Source organism: Oncorhynchus gorbuscha, linkage group LG26 (assembly GCF_021184085.1).
Source record: "Oncorhynchus gorbuscha isolate QuinsamMale2020 ecotype Even-year linkage group LG26, OgorEven_v1.0, whole genome shotgun sequence".
Lineage (NCBI taxonomy): Eukaryota > Metazoa > Chordata > Actinopteri > Salmoniformes > Salmonidae > Oncorhynchus > Oncorhynchus gorbuscha.
Window position 1 is genome coordinate 33,869,901 of NC_060198.1, and position 16,289 is coordinate 33,886,189.

General features: G+C 42.7%; 2 protein-coding genes across 3 annotated transcripts; one reads left to right on the forward strand and one right to left on the reverse strand.

Annotated features, from left to right (window-relative positions):
* Window positions 1–653: 653 nt before the first annotated feature.
* LOC124015432 (xaa-Pro aminopeptidase 3-like) lies at window positions 654–8,755 on the reverse strand. Its single transcript, XM_046330615.1, has 11 exons — window positions 8,645–8,755; window positions 8,416–8,556; window positions 7,790–7,912; window positions 7,173–7,580; window positions 6,760–6,944; window positions 6,622–6,684; window positions 6,386–6,499; window positions 6,126–6,211; window positions 5,835–6,018; window positions 1,730–1,850; window positions 654–1,329 (listed from the first exon to the last, which is right to left on the reverse strand). The coding sequence occupies exons 2-11, from the start codon at window positions 8,486–8,488 to the stop codon at window positions 1,163–1,165; spliced, it is 1,524 nt and encodes a 507-aa protein (XP_046186571.1). The 5' UTR covers window positions 8,489–8,556; window positions 8,645–8,755; the 3' UTR covers window positions 654–1,162.
* Window positions 8,756–8,865: 110 nt separating this feature from the next.
* LOC124015433 (hsc70-interacting protein-like) lies at window positions 8,866–15,659 on the forward strand. 2 transcript variants are annotated; one of them, XM_046330616.1, is made up of 13 exons: window positions 8,866–9,021; window positions 9,340–9,474; window positions 9,914–9,962; window positions 10,111–10,195; window positions 12,103–12,176; window positions 12,406–12,472; window positions 12,590–12,674; window positions 12,774–12,884; window positions 13,744–13,846; window positions 13,953–14,069; window positions 14,156–14,207; window positions 14,428–14,672; window positions 14,777–15,659. In XM_046330616.1, the coding sequence occupies exons 2-13, from the start codon at window positions 9,365–9,367 to the stop codon at window positions 14,906–14,908; spliced, it is 1,230 nt and encodes a 409-aa protein (XP_046186572.1). In that variant the 5' UTR covers window positions 8,866–9,021; window positions 9,340–9,364; the 3' UTR covers window positions 14,909–15,659. The 2 variants fall into 2 exon arrangements, with proteins under 2 accessions (XP_046186572.1, XP_046186573.1); XM_046330617.1 differs by having other exon boundaries at window positions 8,869–9,021; window positions 9,346–9,474.
* Window positions 15,660–16,289: the final 630 nt, after the last annotated feature.

Consider the following 16,289-nt stretch of genomic DNA (forward strand, 5'->3'; position numbering starts at 1 on the left):
TGTGGCTGCAGCAGAAACGTTTTGGGGATTTAAGGATTTTATACTGCACAAAAATATCAACGCAAAAATGCAACAATTTCAAATATTTCACTGAGTTACAGTTCATAGAAAGAAACCAGTCAATTGAAATAATTTAATTAGGCCCTAATCTATGGATTTCACATGACTGGGCAGGGGCACAGCCATAGGTGGGCATAAGCCCACCCACTTGGGAGCCAGCCCATCAGAATGAGTTTTCCCCCACAAAAGGGCTTTATTACAGACAGAAATACACCCTCCCGCTTCTCAGACAATCCCCCGGTGAGAAGAAACCAGATGTGGAGGTCCTGGGCTGGCATTGTTAAACATGGTCTGCGGTTGTGAGGCCGGTCAGATGTACTGCCAAATTCTCTAAAATGATGTCGGAGGCGGCTTATGGTAGAGAAATTAACAGTAAATTATATGGCAACAGCTCTGTTTGGACATTCCTGCAGTCAGCATGCCAATTGCACACTCCCTAAAAACTTGAGACATCTGTGGCATTGTGTTGTGTGACAAAACTGCACATTTTAGAGTGGCCTTTTATTGTCTCCATCAGAAAGTGCACCAGTTTAATGATAATGCTGTTTAATCAGCTTCTTGATATGCCACACCTGTCAGGTGGATTGATTATCTTTGCAAAGGAGAAACGCTCACTAACAGATGTAAACACATTTGTGCACAAAATTTGAGAGTAACAGGGATCTTTTATTTCAGCTCATGAAACATGGGACCAACGCTTTATATTTTTGTTTAGTATACATCTGAAGCACTTCGAAGGGGTATTGGCGCCGGAAGACAGCCGCCCTCCCAGGCTCCCCCTGAGCCTGTGTAGGGATCAGATCAGTTTATTGTTTAACGGTGAAGTTGTTTTGATATTTTATTTTTGGTAGTTTGTTGATTTTTTTGTTGGTAGTTACGCTTTTTGGGGAAACCCTGTTTCCATCCCGCACAGTAGCTGGCAGGATGCACATTAAATTGTGCAATCGCCAATACCGAAGAAGAACCCACTGAAATGTGACCAGTCACTCGAGAAGGATGAACACTCACTCTTGCTCACACTCAGCATTTTGAGGAGTGTATACAGTCACACTTCAGTTGGGAGCAAGGTATATACCCTCCCCATGTCTGGTCTCTCTCAGCCCTAACTCTGTGCACAGGCTCTTTCAACATCAGCAATGGTTTTGGGTGTGTCAGAGGACAGGATCAAGGGGTTTATCTCGTCTTGAATCACAACGTCGTCCTCTATTCTCACCCCAAGTCCACGGAATCGCTCTGGAACCTGGTCATCGTCCTCACATATGTACAGCCCTTAAAGAGAGAGATGGACTGGAGTGTAGTCACTTGATGCATTCATGCACACACATGCATTAAACATTGGAACAGTAGTGCTTCAGTGTTTGTATAGGAATCTCTGGTTGTTTCACTGGGAAGGCTGGGTTTACACTGCACAACATTCTCCTTAGCTAAACATAAATGATACTTGTGTAAAGTTACATTCTACCATGTAAACTATGTGGAGCCCACTGTGCGTGTGGTGAGTGGTGCAGTAATAAAGTGTTGCCTCTAAGGCAGAATACCCCTAGTGGAGCGTTAATCCAGCCTAAAAAGTGCACAGTTTCTCAAAGTTTGTCTATCAGTTGAATATGACTAATATGAAGAACTGAACTGAGTGAGAGAGAGATTGTACCCTTGCTCATGTATACAGTACCTGGCTCTATTGTGATTGCCATTCCAGGCTGGAGGGGCTGAGAGCGGGAAAGCTCAGGGGTATCGTGCACATCCATGCCCAGGTAGTGACCAACATGGTGGGGGCAGTAGCGCCGCGCCGCCTAGAAGCAGCAATACAGGTCACCGAAGCAACAAAGTACACTGCATGCTCAAGCTCTGCACTCAATGTTCCAATATCTCACGGAAAATTAATTCTATGTGGTGATAAAGTTACCTTCCATTACAAATCTAGGTTTATCTATGGTCAAGTTTCAGTTTGAGAAATGTAAGTTAATGTATTACTACTGGTATTCATCTACTTTTATCTATAAATGACATCTAAAATTAGAATTTCAGGAGGGAAGGACTGTGTTGGTCCCATAAGTACAAATAAAATGTATCTACCAAAATTACCACAGCTAGACTACTGCTTTCTTATTCAATGAGCATATATTCTAAATATACCTGCTCAACTGGACAACATTTGGATTGGAGTACACTATTAATCTCAATAGAGGCATTTGCTAGTCAGGATTGTTAGTAAATATTTCAGTAATTGATTACACTTTAATTCGCAATCCAAAACTTTTGAAAGAGCACAGCTGCTCAATCAAATGTATATTAAACTTTGGTTTGGCTAGATTTCTCCCCCAGAGTTGAATTGCTACAGAAAAGTGATGCCTCGATTATAGGTAGTACACAGGGATATTGTGCTTTGCGAAGGCTGTAATTAGGTCACTACTTTACAGTTTAAAATGGGCCAGAAGATGTTAATGTCATTTCCTGACCATTTCCAAAGTTCCAGGATTCTTTGCCCAGAAAATATTTTAACTGACGTATAGGGTCCCTTCTTTCAGTTCTGTGTCTGCCTTTCATTTTGACATATATTTGTCACATACACCGGATGGGTGCAGTGAAATGTGTTGTTTTACAGGGTCAGTCATAGTAGTACAGCACCCCTGGAGTAAATTAGGGTTAAGTGCCTTGCTCAAGGGCAGTCAGATTTTTCACCTTGTCATCTCATTTATTTGAACCAGCGACCTTTCAGTTACTGGCCTAACGCTCTGATCGCTAGGCTAACTGCCATCATGGGTAGGCTTAACACTTTATAATAACGGTCAGTAACAAACCATTTACAAGGCATTTACCGTAAATGCTGGACTATTAAGCGCACCTGAATATAAACCGCACCCACTGAATTATTAAAAAATATGTATTTTGTACATAAATACGCCGCATGTGTCTATAAGCCGCAGGTGCCTACCGGTACATTGAAACAAATGAACTTGGTCACTATCTTCCTCCTCCTGTGCACTGAAACCACTGAAGTCATCTCCTTCGGTGTCGGAGATGAAAAGCCTCAGAATTGCTTCATCCGATGTTGGATCGTTTTCATTGTCGCTCTCGTCACTTTCATCCGGAGGCAAATACCCCGCTGAGCTCATGCTGCCCCTTCAACACGCAGCAGTCCAGCCTTTCGAAACCGGTTGATGATAGTGGATTTTTTTACAATGCTCCACACTGTCAGGACCCACTGGCAGACTTGACCATAAGTTGCTCTTCGCATGCAGCCCGTTTTAGTGAAGGATTTCTCCCCACTTGTCATCCAAGACTCCTACTGAACAAGGAGCGCCACCTTAAATGCACGATTTACACTGATGTCAAGTGGCTGCAAATACTTTGGGCCATCTGCTTTCCTTCCCTCTGAAAGCCTTTGTTGTCTTTTTGCACTGAGTCAGTTCCTCACGCTGCTGTTTCCAACGTCTTATCATCGACTCATTAAGGCCAAGCTCCCGTGCAGCAGCTCTCTTTCCTTTTCCAACAGCCAGATCGATCGCCTTCAACTTGAAAGCTGCATCATATGCATTTCTCCGTGTCTTTGCCATGATGAGGGTGACAAAATTACTACCGTAATCAGAATGATGGGAAGTTTGAGCGCGCTCGATTTTACGTCACATTATGTGACGGTGCTCAGTTTTTTGGCGGCATGAATCTTGTGAAAGCGGGAAAAATCCATAAATTAGCCGCGTCATTGTATAAACCGCGAGGTTCAAAGCGTGGGAATAAAGTAGCGGCTTATAGTCCAGCAATTACGGTAAACAGTTTGCTCACCATTTATTAATCCAACATTTGTACATCACACTACTACAACAATGTGATGGTTTTGGAATAAAATTTTCAATATATTTCCTTAAACATCCTGTGTTGTGTTCTTTTAACTTTAACATGTTCTAAGCCAGGTTTTCCCAAACTAGGGGTTGCGACCCCATGTGTGGTTACCTGATTTGTAGTGGGGTCACGAGAATTTGCATTTAGTTCATAGAACTGGGGTTACATCAGTAATTGATGCATCAGTAACTGATGCTAAATGCAGTAATGAACAGAGCGGTTTCTGTTTTCTTACTACAACCGAGTGGACAAGATTAGGCACTAAATCAGACTTGGGGTGATGTTCTTTTCTACAGAGAAGATCATACAACATTATTGCCTGATAATCTTCTGAATTTCCTAATACCTTTCTGATGCATTTCAAACCATACCGATTTGAAATACTGTCAAAAATACTGTCAGAGTGATTTGTAATAGACTCAGAGCCAAAACATTTTAAAGTTAACATTGGCTGTTGATTACATCTATTTTTTTATTTTTTTTACATGGTGGGGGTCACTTTTTTTTTTTTATCCAAATGGGGTCCCAGACCAAAAAAAGTTTAAGAACCCCTATTCTAGGCCATTTTGAGACCATCTGGTACTGCTAGAATGCCTAACATGGCAATGGCATGTCCATCTTTTGGTGAGAAATTACACTGGTCACTCTAAACATTTATAAAAGAACTATAAATCGAGAAAGCAAACCGATATCAATCGCTCCGGTGCCATTGCTGAAAGCTCCTCCACTACACGCCGGTCTTGCTGATTGCATTCTCTCCTACCCAGCCTCCCAACACAAGCCGGTGTGATACCTAGGCTACTCCTGTGGCGTGCTGCAACCCTTGGCCCCGACCTTTCGGTCTTCTCCCAACTACCATCAAGGCTTGATTATTGTGCAACCTCATAGGCCTAATATTTTTAATCGGAGTCTTAGAAAACGTATGGCCTCACATTGATCTTTAAGCTACAAACGAACATGTTGCCATTGTCTACCCTAGACTCTTACACTGAGGATGATGAATTTAGGGACCGATGCCCCATAAACACGGAGATTTTAGTGTTTTTACCATGTTGCATCCTGGGAGAAACTATACGCTTTCCTGGGTATTGCACCAGAGAACTATGCCTGTTTTTCACATTCGACACGGAAGAAACTGCACGCTTGCGTTTACATGTCTAGATTGTTCTGTCGGTAATTAACCATGTCTCTGGACTGTACGTATTTTGAAATCAGTGGTGTTAAAGACTGATTCTTGTACTGTCTGAATCAAAATGTAAAATCCGATCTAGACTTGCTATTATTTTTGCTGATTTTTAAAATGTTAACTAGGCAAGTCAGTTTAAAATGACGGCCTACCCCGGCTAAACCCTAACCCAGATGATGCTGGGCCAATTGTGCGCCACCCTATGGTACTCCCAATCACGACCAGTTGTGATACAGCCGGAAATCAAACCAGGGTCTGTAGTGACACCTCTTGCACTAAGACCACTGTGCCACTCGGGAGCCCTTTTACTGTCAGGAAATTTGCAATCTAACTCAGGTCCTGACATTTCTTACCAATCGGAATTAAAAAGGTCAATGGTCTGAAGTTTCTACACATAAATGTAATAATTTAGGATTATAAAGGACCTATATGGTTTATTACTGAACGTTATTAGTATTAGTGTTTGTTATCCAATAGGTTTTTTGATACACAGCATTAACCTCTAATACCCTTTCCTAGCCATTGAGTCTCCATGGTCCCCCTAAGCCACAAAATCTAACCTATTACTTTCAATTAAATATTACTATTAAAACATTTGAGTAAGTAAGCGATATCATTTACATTGATGCTAAACACCCTTCAGTTATCTATGCATGCATTTGATATCATTATCAGTTAACCTGGACCTGGAGTTATTTTCTCCAACCATGGAACTACTTTGAGCAGAAGGACACAGCGACACTGAGCGTACCTTAAGTGTATCAGCATCATTGGTGGAGCCCTTCACGATACCCAGCTGTTTGAGTTGGCGTCCCAGCAGAGCCAACATGGTGCTGTAGATGTGGTCCAGACTGACTCCTGGGGAGCACAGAGACAGACAGGCCTTCTGCACCTCCAACACCCCCTCATACAACTCTGCCTGGGCAGGACTGAACCTGGGCTCACCATGCAAGAGAGGGGTAGAAAAGGAGACTTCATTAAAAGGAGAGAGAAGAGAGAAGGAGCGAACATCCAAAATGGTATCTCTGTTGATGCAACTTACTTTCCGTTCACCGGCCAGGTGCGAGTAATATCACTGACATAACAAAAGTATTCACACCCTCCATCAAGTAGCACCATCTCCCCATTCTGAGAGAAAGAAAAGACAAGGAATTGGGCAAAGTCTTATTTGTCTGGACACAGAGTTACTGGTAGATGTAGTATGTGCCATCGTGGCAATGCTGGGGTGTTAAGAATTCTAAATCTTCTGACCTCAGAATTATGGGCCCACATTCAGGAGCAACATTGCATATGTCCCTTCACCTTGACAATCTGGTTGTTGTTTATGTAATGAAGTGTATTGGCTCGGTTTCCACCAGCAACCACAGGAGGATAGGCCAAGAAATTGGCTCCATGGGCACGGCACTCAAAATCAAACTGGGATTGAGAAAGAGATTCACATTACCATTTCATCATTATCGTTGCTACCATAGGTGTTAAACCATACTTTCAATGACAACACACCCTAATTATAAAGTGTCTAAAGACCTGTAACTCACCTTAGCATACAGTAGAGCTTCATCAATATCCCCTTGAGACATACTCATAGTCTTTTTGAATGCCTGAAAGAGGGGATGCAGAGGGTTTATGTGAACAGTTGAGAGTGCTTCACTCATGGCGTGTGTGAGGTGACTCACCTGTGCTGTGATGCGACCAGCCTCCTTCATGAGAGCCACCTCGGCTGGGCTCTTGAGGGCCCTGAGGGAGTGTGTAAGGGGTCTGAGAGAGCGCACTATGGGCCCCCCTTCCAGCAGAGGCCGAACATGGGTTTGGTGGAGCCCAGGGTGGCAGGGCTTGGAGCCATCATACCACACAGTACTACCTGAGAGAGAGGGAACAATCAGAGTAAAATTGTTAGTGATATAGTTTGTCTAATTTCTTTACATCACTTTGAAATGGTTCAAACAGTTGCATTTGTTTCTGAATTAAAATTTTATCCACAATTTGGAGCTACGTTGCTCAGGCTTCTAATCCCTAATCTTTCATCCAAAGAGTAAACTTTACTCTAAAATATGTATGTTCGAATGACTTTCCCCTAGTTACCCCCAACCTTTAAGGCTTTTGAGTACAAGTCCCAACTCTTCTGTGCAATGGACCCTCTCGACCCCGGTCAACGCTGCCGCCCCATCCTTCCCTGACCTGGGCCCGTCCCACAGCTCCCTGGCCGGGTCCCTGCGGGGTACAAAGAGGATGGCCTGGTCCGGGCGGCCAGTACCACATAGAACCAGGGCGCTGTCTGGTTCAAGGATGCCTGTTAGGTAGAGGAAGTCCTGGTTCTGGTGGAAGGGGTAGGGGATGTCATTGGTCATGTAGCAGATTGGGTGGGACAGGACAATGACAAGGTGTTTGTTGGACGAAGCAGTGGGTCCCAGCCGATCTGCCTGAACCTCAATGAGAGAGGCCAGTCTTTGCCGACGGAGATCAAACTCTGTTTGGGTTAAGCCAGGGGTCACCTCACCTGTGACAGAGAGCAAGAAGGGGAAGAAGAAGTTATAAACCCACCATTCAAAACTCCCTGAAGCGACTGCACTGTACTACACAACAGTATTCATACCCATAGTTTGCTGTTGTGAATAAGATAACAATGAGCTTTGATATCAGGTAAATGATGTAGAGTAACTGATTGGCAGAAATGGGACATAGCTGTATGCCCATGAGTACATTCACCATTTTTTACAAGGTGTGGATGAGTGAAGGGGCTTAGCTGGCCGAGGTATCTTGGTGGAACCTTCCGTGGTTTCCACCCTCCTGGTATAACGGAGACATTCCGGCATGGGCACCACAGATGACCTGCAGAGAGGTTACCAGTGAGGGAAAAGTTTGCAAATAAATTCAGTTATTTTTCACCTAGGTCTTACAGAATCTTCCACAATCAGCTGGCCATACAAATCTACATGATTTAAGATTTATACATGACATTATAAGTTGATCCTATAATAAAAGTATGACATATCATTGGGGAATAACATCCATTATACCTTCCATCTTGCTGAGGCAAGCATTTGTGTTATACAAACATACAATGTGAAATTAGCTTGCATAAATCATAGGGAAGATCTCAATTGCATTCTCCAAGCGTCCTCTTTTAAAACCCATTGGATGAGAAAGCAAGAGGTCCCGCCCCTCGGACCTTCTCCTCCAATAGGATTTGAGACAAGGACGTCAAGAGTACGCAATTGTGATCTTGACCCTGACTACAGTAGTTAGATAAACTCATTTGTCTGGACAGTGGCCAGATATAAAAATTACAATCTACCATTGTAATAAAAATAACAAAATATTTCACCACTCACATTGACTCCAAAACTTTGAGTGTGACACCAATTGGGTAATGGATCTGGTCAAAATGTTAAGTGAGGGCAACATTGTTGCAAGTCGGTCAGACTATCAGCGACAGTTAACTCCCATCATCATGATGTCCACAAGTGGTGGCCCTAAATTGTATTGCGGTATACACAATTACATAAAATATAAATAATTTAGCAGACTAAACATCAAACGTAAACTATATAAAACGACTACCTATTCATTCGACAGCCAACATGTAGGAATTTGTGACTGTATCATGTCGATAAATGCGTCTGTCTGCCGTGCATGTAAGGTGACAAGTTTCAGCCTCCCCTGTAAGACAATCGTTACCATTGGTGGAAGTACAATATTAGGTTTTTTGATTGGATAGCAATTATATGACCTCTTTTGTTTGCGACTTGATCCATTCACGCAGGACCTCATCGCTTGTTTTGTTTGTCATATGTTTCTATCTAATTAATGCCTGCGTTAAAAACATCTACGGAACAACATACACCATCGACTAGTAATTTATAGCGATTGTTGTGGCGGCTTGGTTGCATCCCTCTACTCGAAGCTACCACTCGTTGAAGAGCTGTCTGGTCATACAGGTAGCTAATCTAACCCTCATATACGTTGTTTTATTGGAAATAATTCACCTTTATGGTTCGTTTTCCCTGATTTTATCATGCATTTATATAATCCCCACGGCATGACTAACTCGACACAATTCCAGAATATTCTATCCTCACAATCCATGCTACATTTCTGCACGTGCCCTGGGACAAACTGTTTTCTGAGATAAAGGAGTTAGCTAGTTTACTAATAATACTAAATGAGGCTGTGCAGCACATGTGTATGCTATCAATGCTCATACATAGCTAGCTAGCAGTTTCATTTTTACTTCCTCGCACTTTCTTGTTGTGTAGCGTGTGCTGGACCTGTGAAGTGAGAATGGACCCGCGGAAAGTACATGAGTTGAAGGCCTTCGTGAAGTTGTGCGACGAAAATCCCTCCATATTGCACCTTCCCGAGCTCGGCTTCCTCCGGGCCTGGTTACAAGGGTCAGTTGATAATCCTTCTGTTTATCGCACAGCGTCAAGTGTGCAGTTGCTCTTTATCGTCAAAAGTAGCGGGCAGTATCTGTTAGCAGTCGGATCAACCCATATTAAGATCCAGGTTTATTCACCGGATGTCAATAGTATTAAAAGAGTTAATTGAATGAAGTCATTGTTAATGCAATTTCGTGTGATTTGTGTTGCCAATTCCCCAACTACCCTGAACGGGAACGCCGCAGTCACACCCACTCACTGCTGCTAAATATCAGGCATATTTCTCTCTGTCTGATATAAGTCAGTACAAAGTACTTTATTAATTGAATAAAATATAGGAATTCCTACTGTACTAAGTAATACACCAACATGTACTGGCAGCAGTTGGCAAAATTTAAAGGCTCATATTGGTGAGAATTCAAATTTGAAAGAAGATTCTCTTTTTTTTCAGAATGGGAGCTACAATTCCACAAGCCCCCCAAAATGACTCTTCATGCAAGGTATAAGTATGACTTGTTTCATATATCCATCCAGTTGCTATATTTGACAGCCTACCAGTACAGTTCAGCCAATAAAACTTGTAAGTCGCTCTGGATAAGAGCGTCTGCTAAATGACTTAAATGTAAATGTAAAACTAATTCATTTCAGGGTGGGTGTCCATGTGCTGGAGCTGCTCCCCCTGCCTCTGCTCCTGAGCCCCATGCCCCCTCTGAGAGTGAGGAGAGTGAATTAGGTATGTCCATGGCAGCTTTCTCACACCTGGCCCACACATTTTCCCACAGTCACCCATTGAGTTCGTAAAGAAAATGGGTACACAGGCCAAAAGGAAATGATTTTAAATTATAAAATTCATCAGGAGGCGATGTCAATTCTATGGGTGTCTGTTTCGAAAAAATGTCTTGGAGAGAGCTCGACCAAAACATCCGGTCGGAGATTCCCTTGATTCGGTTAGACCAAGAATCAATTGCGAATCAAATGACAAGACTCTAGACAATGTGTGGAAGCTGTAGGCACTGCAACATCGGCCTCATTTAATTCGATTCACTTTGAACAATTCCTTGAAGTCGCAGATGGATATTTTTTTCCATTTTCAGTGATCAGATATTCCCGCACTTTTCGATGAAACGCACGTTCTGTTATAGTCACAGCCGTAATTTAACCAGTTTTATAAACGTCTGAGTGTTTTCTATCCACACATACTAATCATATGCATATACTATATTCCTGGCCTGAGTAGCAGGGCGCTGAAATGTTGCGCGATTTTTAACAGAATGTTCGAAAAAGTAGAGGGTCGACTTAACAGGTTAATGAGCGAACAAGGACGGATGTAGTCAATATAATGATTTGTTCTGCACATTTGAAATGTATAGCGACATAATTCAGAACATGGGCTGTTCTTAGTGTTTTCCCTGTATACCAAATCAGAACCATAGGATAAATAAATGGGGCATATAAGCACACAATGAAAGCTCTTACAATATTCAATGATGACATTTCTCAAACAGGTTATAGGCTACATGTGCACCACTGAGTCAGAACAGTAACGTTAGGTCAAATTAAGAGGTGAAAATGGACCAAATTATTAGGGTGAGGCACATGGTCTACTAACAGTTTACTACACAACATATACTTAGTATTACTTTCTTAGTTACAGTATACATATCTCCCTGGCATATTACATCATTTATGCAGCAGCATATAAGACATTTTTGGACTTGTGATGTGCTCACTTGAACAGGAAGGTGCGGTGGTCCTTCACAGGAACATTTTGTCATCAAAAAAAGACAGGGGCCAGATTTACATTTCCGAGTTGGATTTGGGTGACTGTTCAAAACGTATATTCCTCTGAGTCTAAGCTCATTTATTCCCGACTTTCCAGTTGCAATTCTTGCAGTTAGCCACTGTCACAAATTTCTTCCTAACCACTCATTGTTGAATTTGCGATTTCCAATGAGCACCAATGCATTTTATCTATTAAATTAAGTTTAAATAAAAAATGTAAAAAATACATTTAACTATAATTTCTCTATTTATTTTCATATGACAAGGATTAAAAAGGATTTGCCTGTAGATTGTCTAATTGATGACTGCTAGCTAAGATTTTGAAAGTAAGATGTTGACATGATCAGTCCAATCAAAGCTACTGTACATATCATGATTTGATGTGATTTTATCTGTGGCCAATGACCTTGAGCCTTCTTGGAAGAGCACTACTAATGTAATTCTATGGCAGGAGCCAAAGGGCTTGGTTGTGACTTAGTGTCTCCATGAGTGACACAACACTGAGCTAATCACGGCGCAACGCTCCTATTTTCTGCTGGCTTGCCCGACCACAGAAAGCACTGAGCTAGGCTGAAAGACCATATTTGTATGTGGCTTTATTAACTCAATTATATATATTTATTTTACATTGTTTGTAAACTGATATGTGACTCGTATTAATGCCAAAATAACCTGCAAAACAGGCACGCCCACAAAAAATGTGGAGATTAAAACAGGTGGGGCTCTGTCCCACCCCTCCTGAATGACGGCTTGCCACTGTATACAACATACAATAACGGAATTAGAGGCGCAAGCTTTCAGTTTCTCTCATATCTTCTAAAATTCTGAAGTCCTTGATGGATCCCTTTGCTTCTTCAGAGATCGACCAAGATGGGGTGATTGAGCCAGATACAGACGAACCTCAGGAAATGGGAGACTTAGAAAATCTGGAGGTGAAAATATTTATTCTACTGAAGACATCCGTTATTAATATAACATAAGGATGGTAGAGTGCATGAAGTGCTTTTCATTTGGGGAGTTTCTGCAGATGAGAACTAATGAGAAATGCATTCAGTGAGCATGCAAGCCCTGAAGAAGACTGCTTGAAATTTACTGGCCAAAGCAGAAGACCTCTTGGCATCTCATGTCTTGCAGATAAATAGTGTGTTCTTGTTCCTTTAGGTGACAGATGAAATGATGGACCAGGCCAACGAGAAGAAGATGGGAGCTATCGAAGCGTTAGGAGAAGGTGGGTTGTTTGTTCTAAGGTTCTTGCATTGACATTGCACTGACCTTGTAGTAAATCGGAAAGACATTTTAATGACCAGTGGTTATAAGTATCACTTTTTGGTGCTGTCAAATACAGGTGACTTGCAGAAAGCCCTGGACCTCTTCACTGAAGCCATCAAACTCAATCCACGGGTAGCTATCATGTATGCCAAGAGGGCTAGGTGAGTCCCACTGCTAGACTTAACAATGCCATACCACATGATGTGCTCTAGTACATGATCACGTAGTATTCATACAGACTGACGTATGTTCTTTGCCAGCGTCTACATCCGGATGCAGAAACCCAATGCAGCTAAGCGTGACTGCGACAGAGCCATTGACATCAACCCAGATTCTGCACAGCCCTACAAGTGGAGGGGGAAAGCTCATAAGTATGCTGCTTGATAGGCTGCATATTCAAACTCAGACACAATGCAGTTGTATATGATTTATAAGTAATACAATATAGGGGGGTGCCGAGTATTCAGACAAAATGAGGATCGTAAGGGATATGGGTAATTTGCTGGATACGATTGTGATCGGAGTATTTTGTTATAATCTGTGATCGGAAAAAATAAATTTGAGTGTCAGCACACATCTTTCTCAAGTTAGTCAGTAATGTGCAAGGTTCTACATGGTCTAAATAGCTCAACTGGCTATCTGTCTAAAGAAAAGAGATGGTTGTACATTGATCATGCTGCTCTGATTGGATAGAGTGATGCTGTATTTCTCTGTCCACTCATGTCATCATTTCACCAGATCAGTGTTCCTTGCATATTTTTTGTTCTGATAAAGATCAGTTTTTCTTGCATATTTTTCAGTCTGATAATTTAAAATGCTGCTTCCTGCTACTATGGTAAATCACATTGCGAGGATGTTTGCTATCAAGCTATCTATGTGCATAATATCTAATATGCGAGGCATGAGTAGGGGGGAAATATGAAACGCTGATGGGCATTCTGACTTAGTGTCAGCAAACTTGGCTGCCCGCTGCAAGTTGAGGACAGACACACCTCCGCGTGCTGCTCCTAATCTGCAGCTTTATTTTGCAGTGAATGTGCAAGGAGGTATTTTGGCAACATCTAATAAATCCATAGGTAAATAAAATATTAAAACACTTTTATTTTTTCCAGTCACGAGTATCATCCGATCCGACTATCAACTGTCATTTTACAGATACGATTACGAGTATGGCCATTTTGGCACACCCCTAATACAATACTTTGAGTCTCTTTCCTCTTTGTGTGTCAGGTTGCTGGGGCACTGGGAGGAGGCAGCGAAGGACCTGGCCACTGCCTGCAAACTGGACTACGATGAGGACGCCAGTGCCATGCTGAAAGAGGTCCAGCCCAAGGTACCCAGCCACTAACTGTCTTTTTTAAACCAGAGCATTTTCAAGGTTGTCTGGTCAATCAATGTGTTCTGGTCTGACTTTCAACTCATGCTATTTCTCTACTCAGGCTAACAAAATCATTGAGCACCGGCGCAAGTATGAGCGCAAGAGGGAGGAGCAAGAAATCAAGGACAGGAAGGAGAGGGTAAAGAAAGCAAGGGAAGAACATGAGAAAGCTCAGAGGGTGAGTGTTTGGTGCAAGAACAGAGAGAAGAATAAGAATTTCAAAATAGTGTCTCAACATAAACTTTTTTTTAAAACTCTGCATAGGAGGAGGACGCTCGACAAGCAGCAGGAGGAGGTGGCTTCCCAGGTTTCCCAGGTAATAGGGAATATGGGTTCATCAAATGTCTTGACGATAAGTTGATTAGCTCAATCAGGTTTGTTAGTGCAGGGCTTGAACAAAGGCCTGTAATCCCTGGCCCTGTAATTCTCCAGTACCTGGGCTGGTGACCACTGCTCTACATTATCTGACCATCGCCCAAGGGTCCATTGGAGCCCTCTAATCGCATTAATCCTGGGTTCCTTGTCTCATGCTGTAGGTGCTGGCGGTTTCCCAGGGGGTGCTGGCGGTTTCCCAGGGGGTGCTGGCGGTTTCCCAGGGGGTGCTGGCGGTTTCCCAGGGGGTGCTGGCGGTTTCCCAGGGGGTGCTGGCGGTTTCCCAGGGGGGGCTGGCGGTTTCCCAGGGGGGGCTGGCGGTTTCCCAGGGGGGGCTGGAGGCTCTCCTTTCGGCATGCCTGGTCTGGGAGAGCTCTTTAACGACCCGGAGGTGCTCAACGCCATGAAGGTACGACGCTCCTTAAATTGAAGTGTTTGCAGTCTTACAGTTAGCGCTTGGATTCTATGTCAGTATCCATATCTAATCCCATCTCTCCTGTGTTTTTTCTCAAGGACCCTGAGGTGATGGCAGCTTTCCAGGATGTGGCTCAGAACCCAGCTAACATCGCCAAGTACCAGGGTAACCCCAAGGTCATGGCCCTCATCACCAAGCTGAGTGCCAAGTTCGGGAGCCCTTCGCCCTAGAGGGGAGGTGAAGAAAAAAAGAGGGGAGCGGGAAGAAGAACGAGTGGCGGGAGAGTGGCAAATGGATGTTGTCAGGTGTCGGGAGAGCTAAAAAGCTTACTTGAGATTATTCCACTGTGTATGGATCAAATGGGTAATGTTGATGGGAAGATGGGTAAAGAGGAGACTAGAGGCATGCAGCAAGTTTTACACTAGACAAGGGTTTGTGGAGGTGTGGTCAACAGCAACTCTTATACTGTATGATCTTAAATGGAGCCCACCTATTTGGGGCTGTTAGCTCTTAGTGGTTCCTCAAGCAAACTCATGGACACTGATGGGAACACTACTGGTTAATAATGGGGAATCAAAACAGCCTGTCAGAGCCTTCTCATTTAGAATTCCCATTGACTCCTCTTGCCACCGACCCCATCCCTTGTTGTTTTTTACCTGAATCTGGAATAGTCAAACAGGACTCACACATTAGACACCAGCTCTGAGGAACATTTTAGAGACATTATTATATGGAGTTGTCATCTTCTGTGTTCTCTACTGAGCCAATCAAAACTATGGCTATTTGTTTTCTATCAGGAGTGGATGTGGTAAAACTATTTCCCTCAGGTTTTCTGTTTTACTCACTTTCACTGTAACGTACATTTTTTTTATGTCTGACTCTCCTTCCAAATGCAAAAAACAAGTAATATTACTATTTTGTTTGATTTTGAAACCGTAATGGAAATATCAATTCAAATCAATAAATATTTGGTTGTTGCAAGTTATTTTGTCATGGTTGTTTTTAATCAGATGAGTTGGTTATTAAAATGTAAGTTCCCATGGTAAACACGGATCATGGCATTAGGAAAACGTTGTTTCATTTCACCAGTTCTGAATGCCCTTGGTGCATTTATCATTAATCTACTTGTCAAGAGGCACAAGGTGTTAATCTACTTGTCAAGAGGCACAAGGTGTGTACATTTTTGGCAACAATCAGAATGCATATCACATTTATTTGTATATATCCACCAGTGGAGGATGGCCGTAGTAGCTGGAATGGAGTAGATGAAATGTAATTTGTGGATGGAGTGTTTAATTCCATTCCAGCCATTACTATGAACCGTCCTTCCTTCACCAGCCTCCACTGTATGAATCGCGTTGGTTCCCATTTCAGTCATACATTTGGTCACGTGGGTCAAACAAACACCCTTACATATTGGTTGATAGTAGAGTCTCCCACAATGCAGGCGATGGCTGCTGAACGAAGTTGTTGAAGAGCAACTGCAGAAACTTGCAGGGATACTGTATATAATGATGAGATAGATGGCTTGCCTTCGCCCTAACAAACATGTAGGCAGGCGCAAGTCAGACAATTGTTATTTCCATAATGCTTCGAAAGGCAGTGGCAATC

Coding starts and splice junctions, on each gene's coding strand:
- LOC124015432 (XM_046330615.1), bottom strand. CDS start 8,488: ATGTTGCCCTCACTTAACATTTTGACCAGATCCATTACCCAATTGGTG. Junction 7,913..8,415: donor CTCAAAGTTTTGGAGTCAAT/GTGAGTGGTGAA, acceptor ACCTCTCTGCAG/GTCATCTGTGGTGCCCATGC. Junction 6,019..6,125: donor ACCTGGCCGGTGAACGGAAA/GTAAGTTGCATC, acceptor TGGTGAGCCCAG/GTTCAGTCCTGCCCAGGCAG.
- LOC124015433 (XM_046330616.1), top strand. CDS start 9,365: ATGGACCCGCGGAAAGTACATGAGTTGAAGGCCTTCGTGAAGTTGTGC. Junction 10,196..12,102: donor GAGTGAGGAGAGTGAATTAG/GTATGTCCATGG, acceptor TTGCTTCTTCAG/AGATCGACCAAGATGGGGTG. Junction 14,070..14,155: donor AACATGAGAAAGCTCAGAGG/GTGAGTGTTTGG, acceptor AACTCTGCATAG/GAGGAGGACGCTCGACAAGC.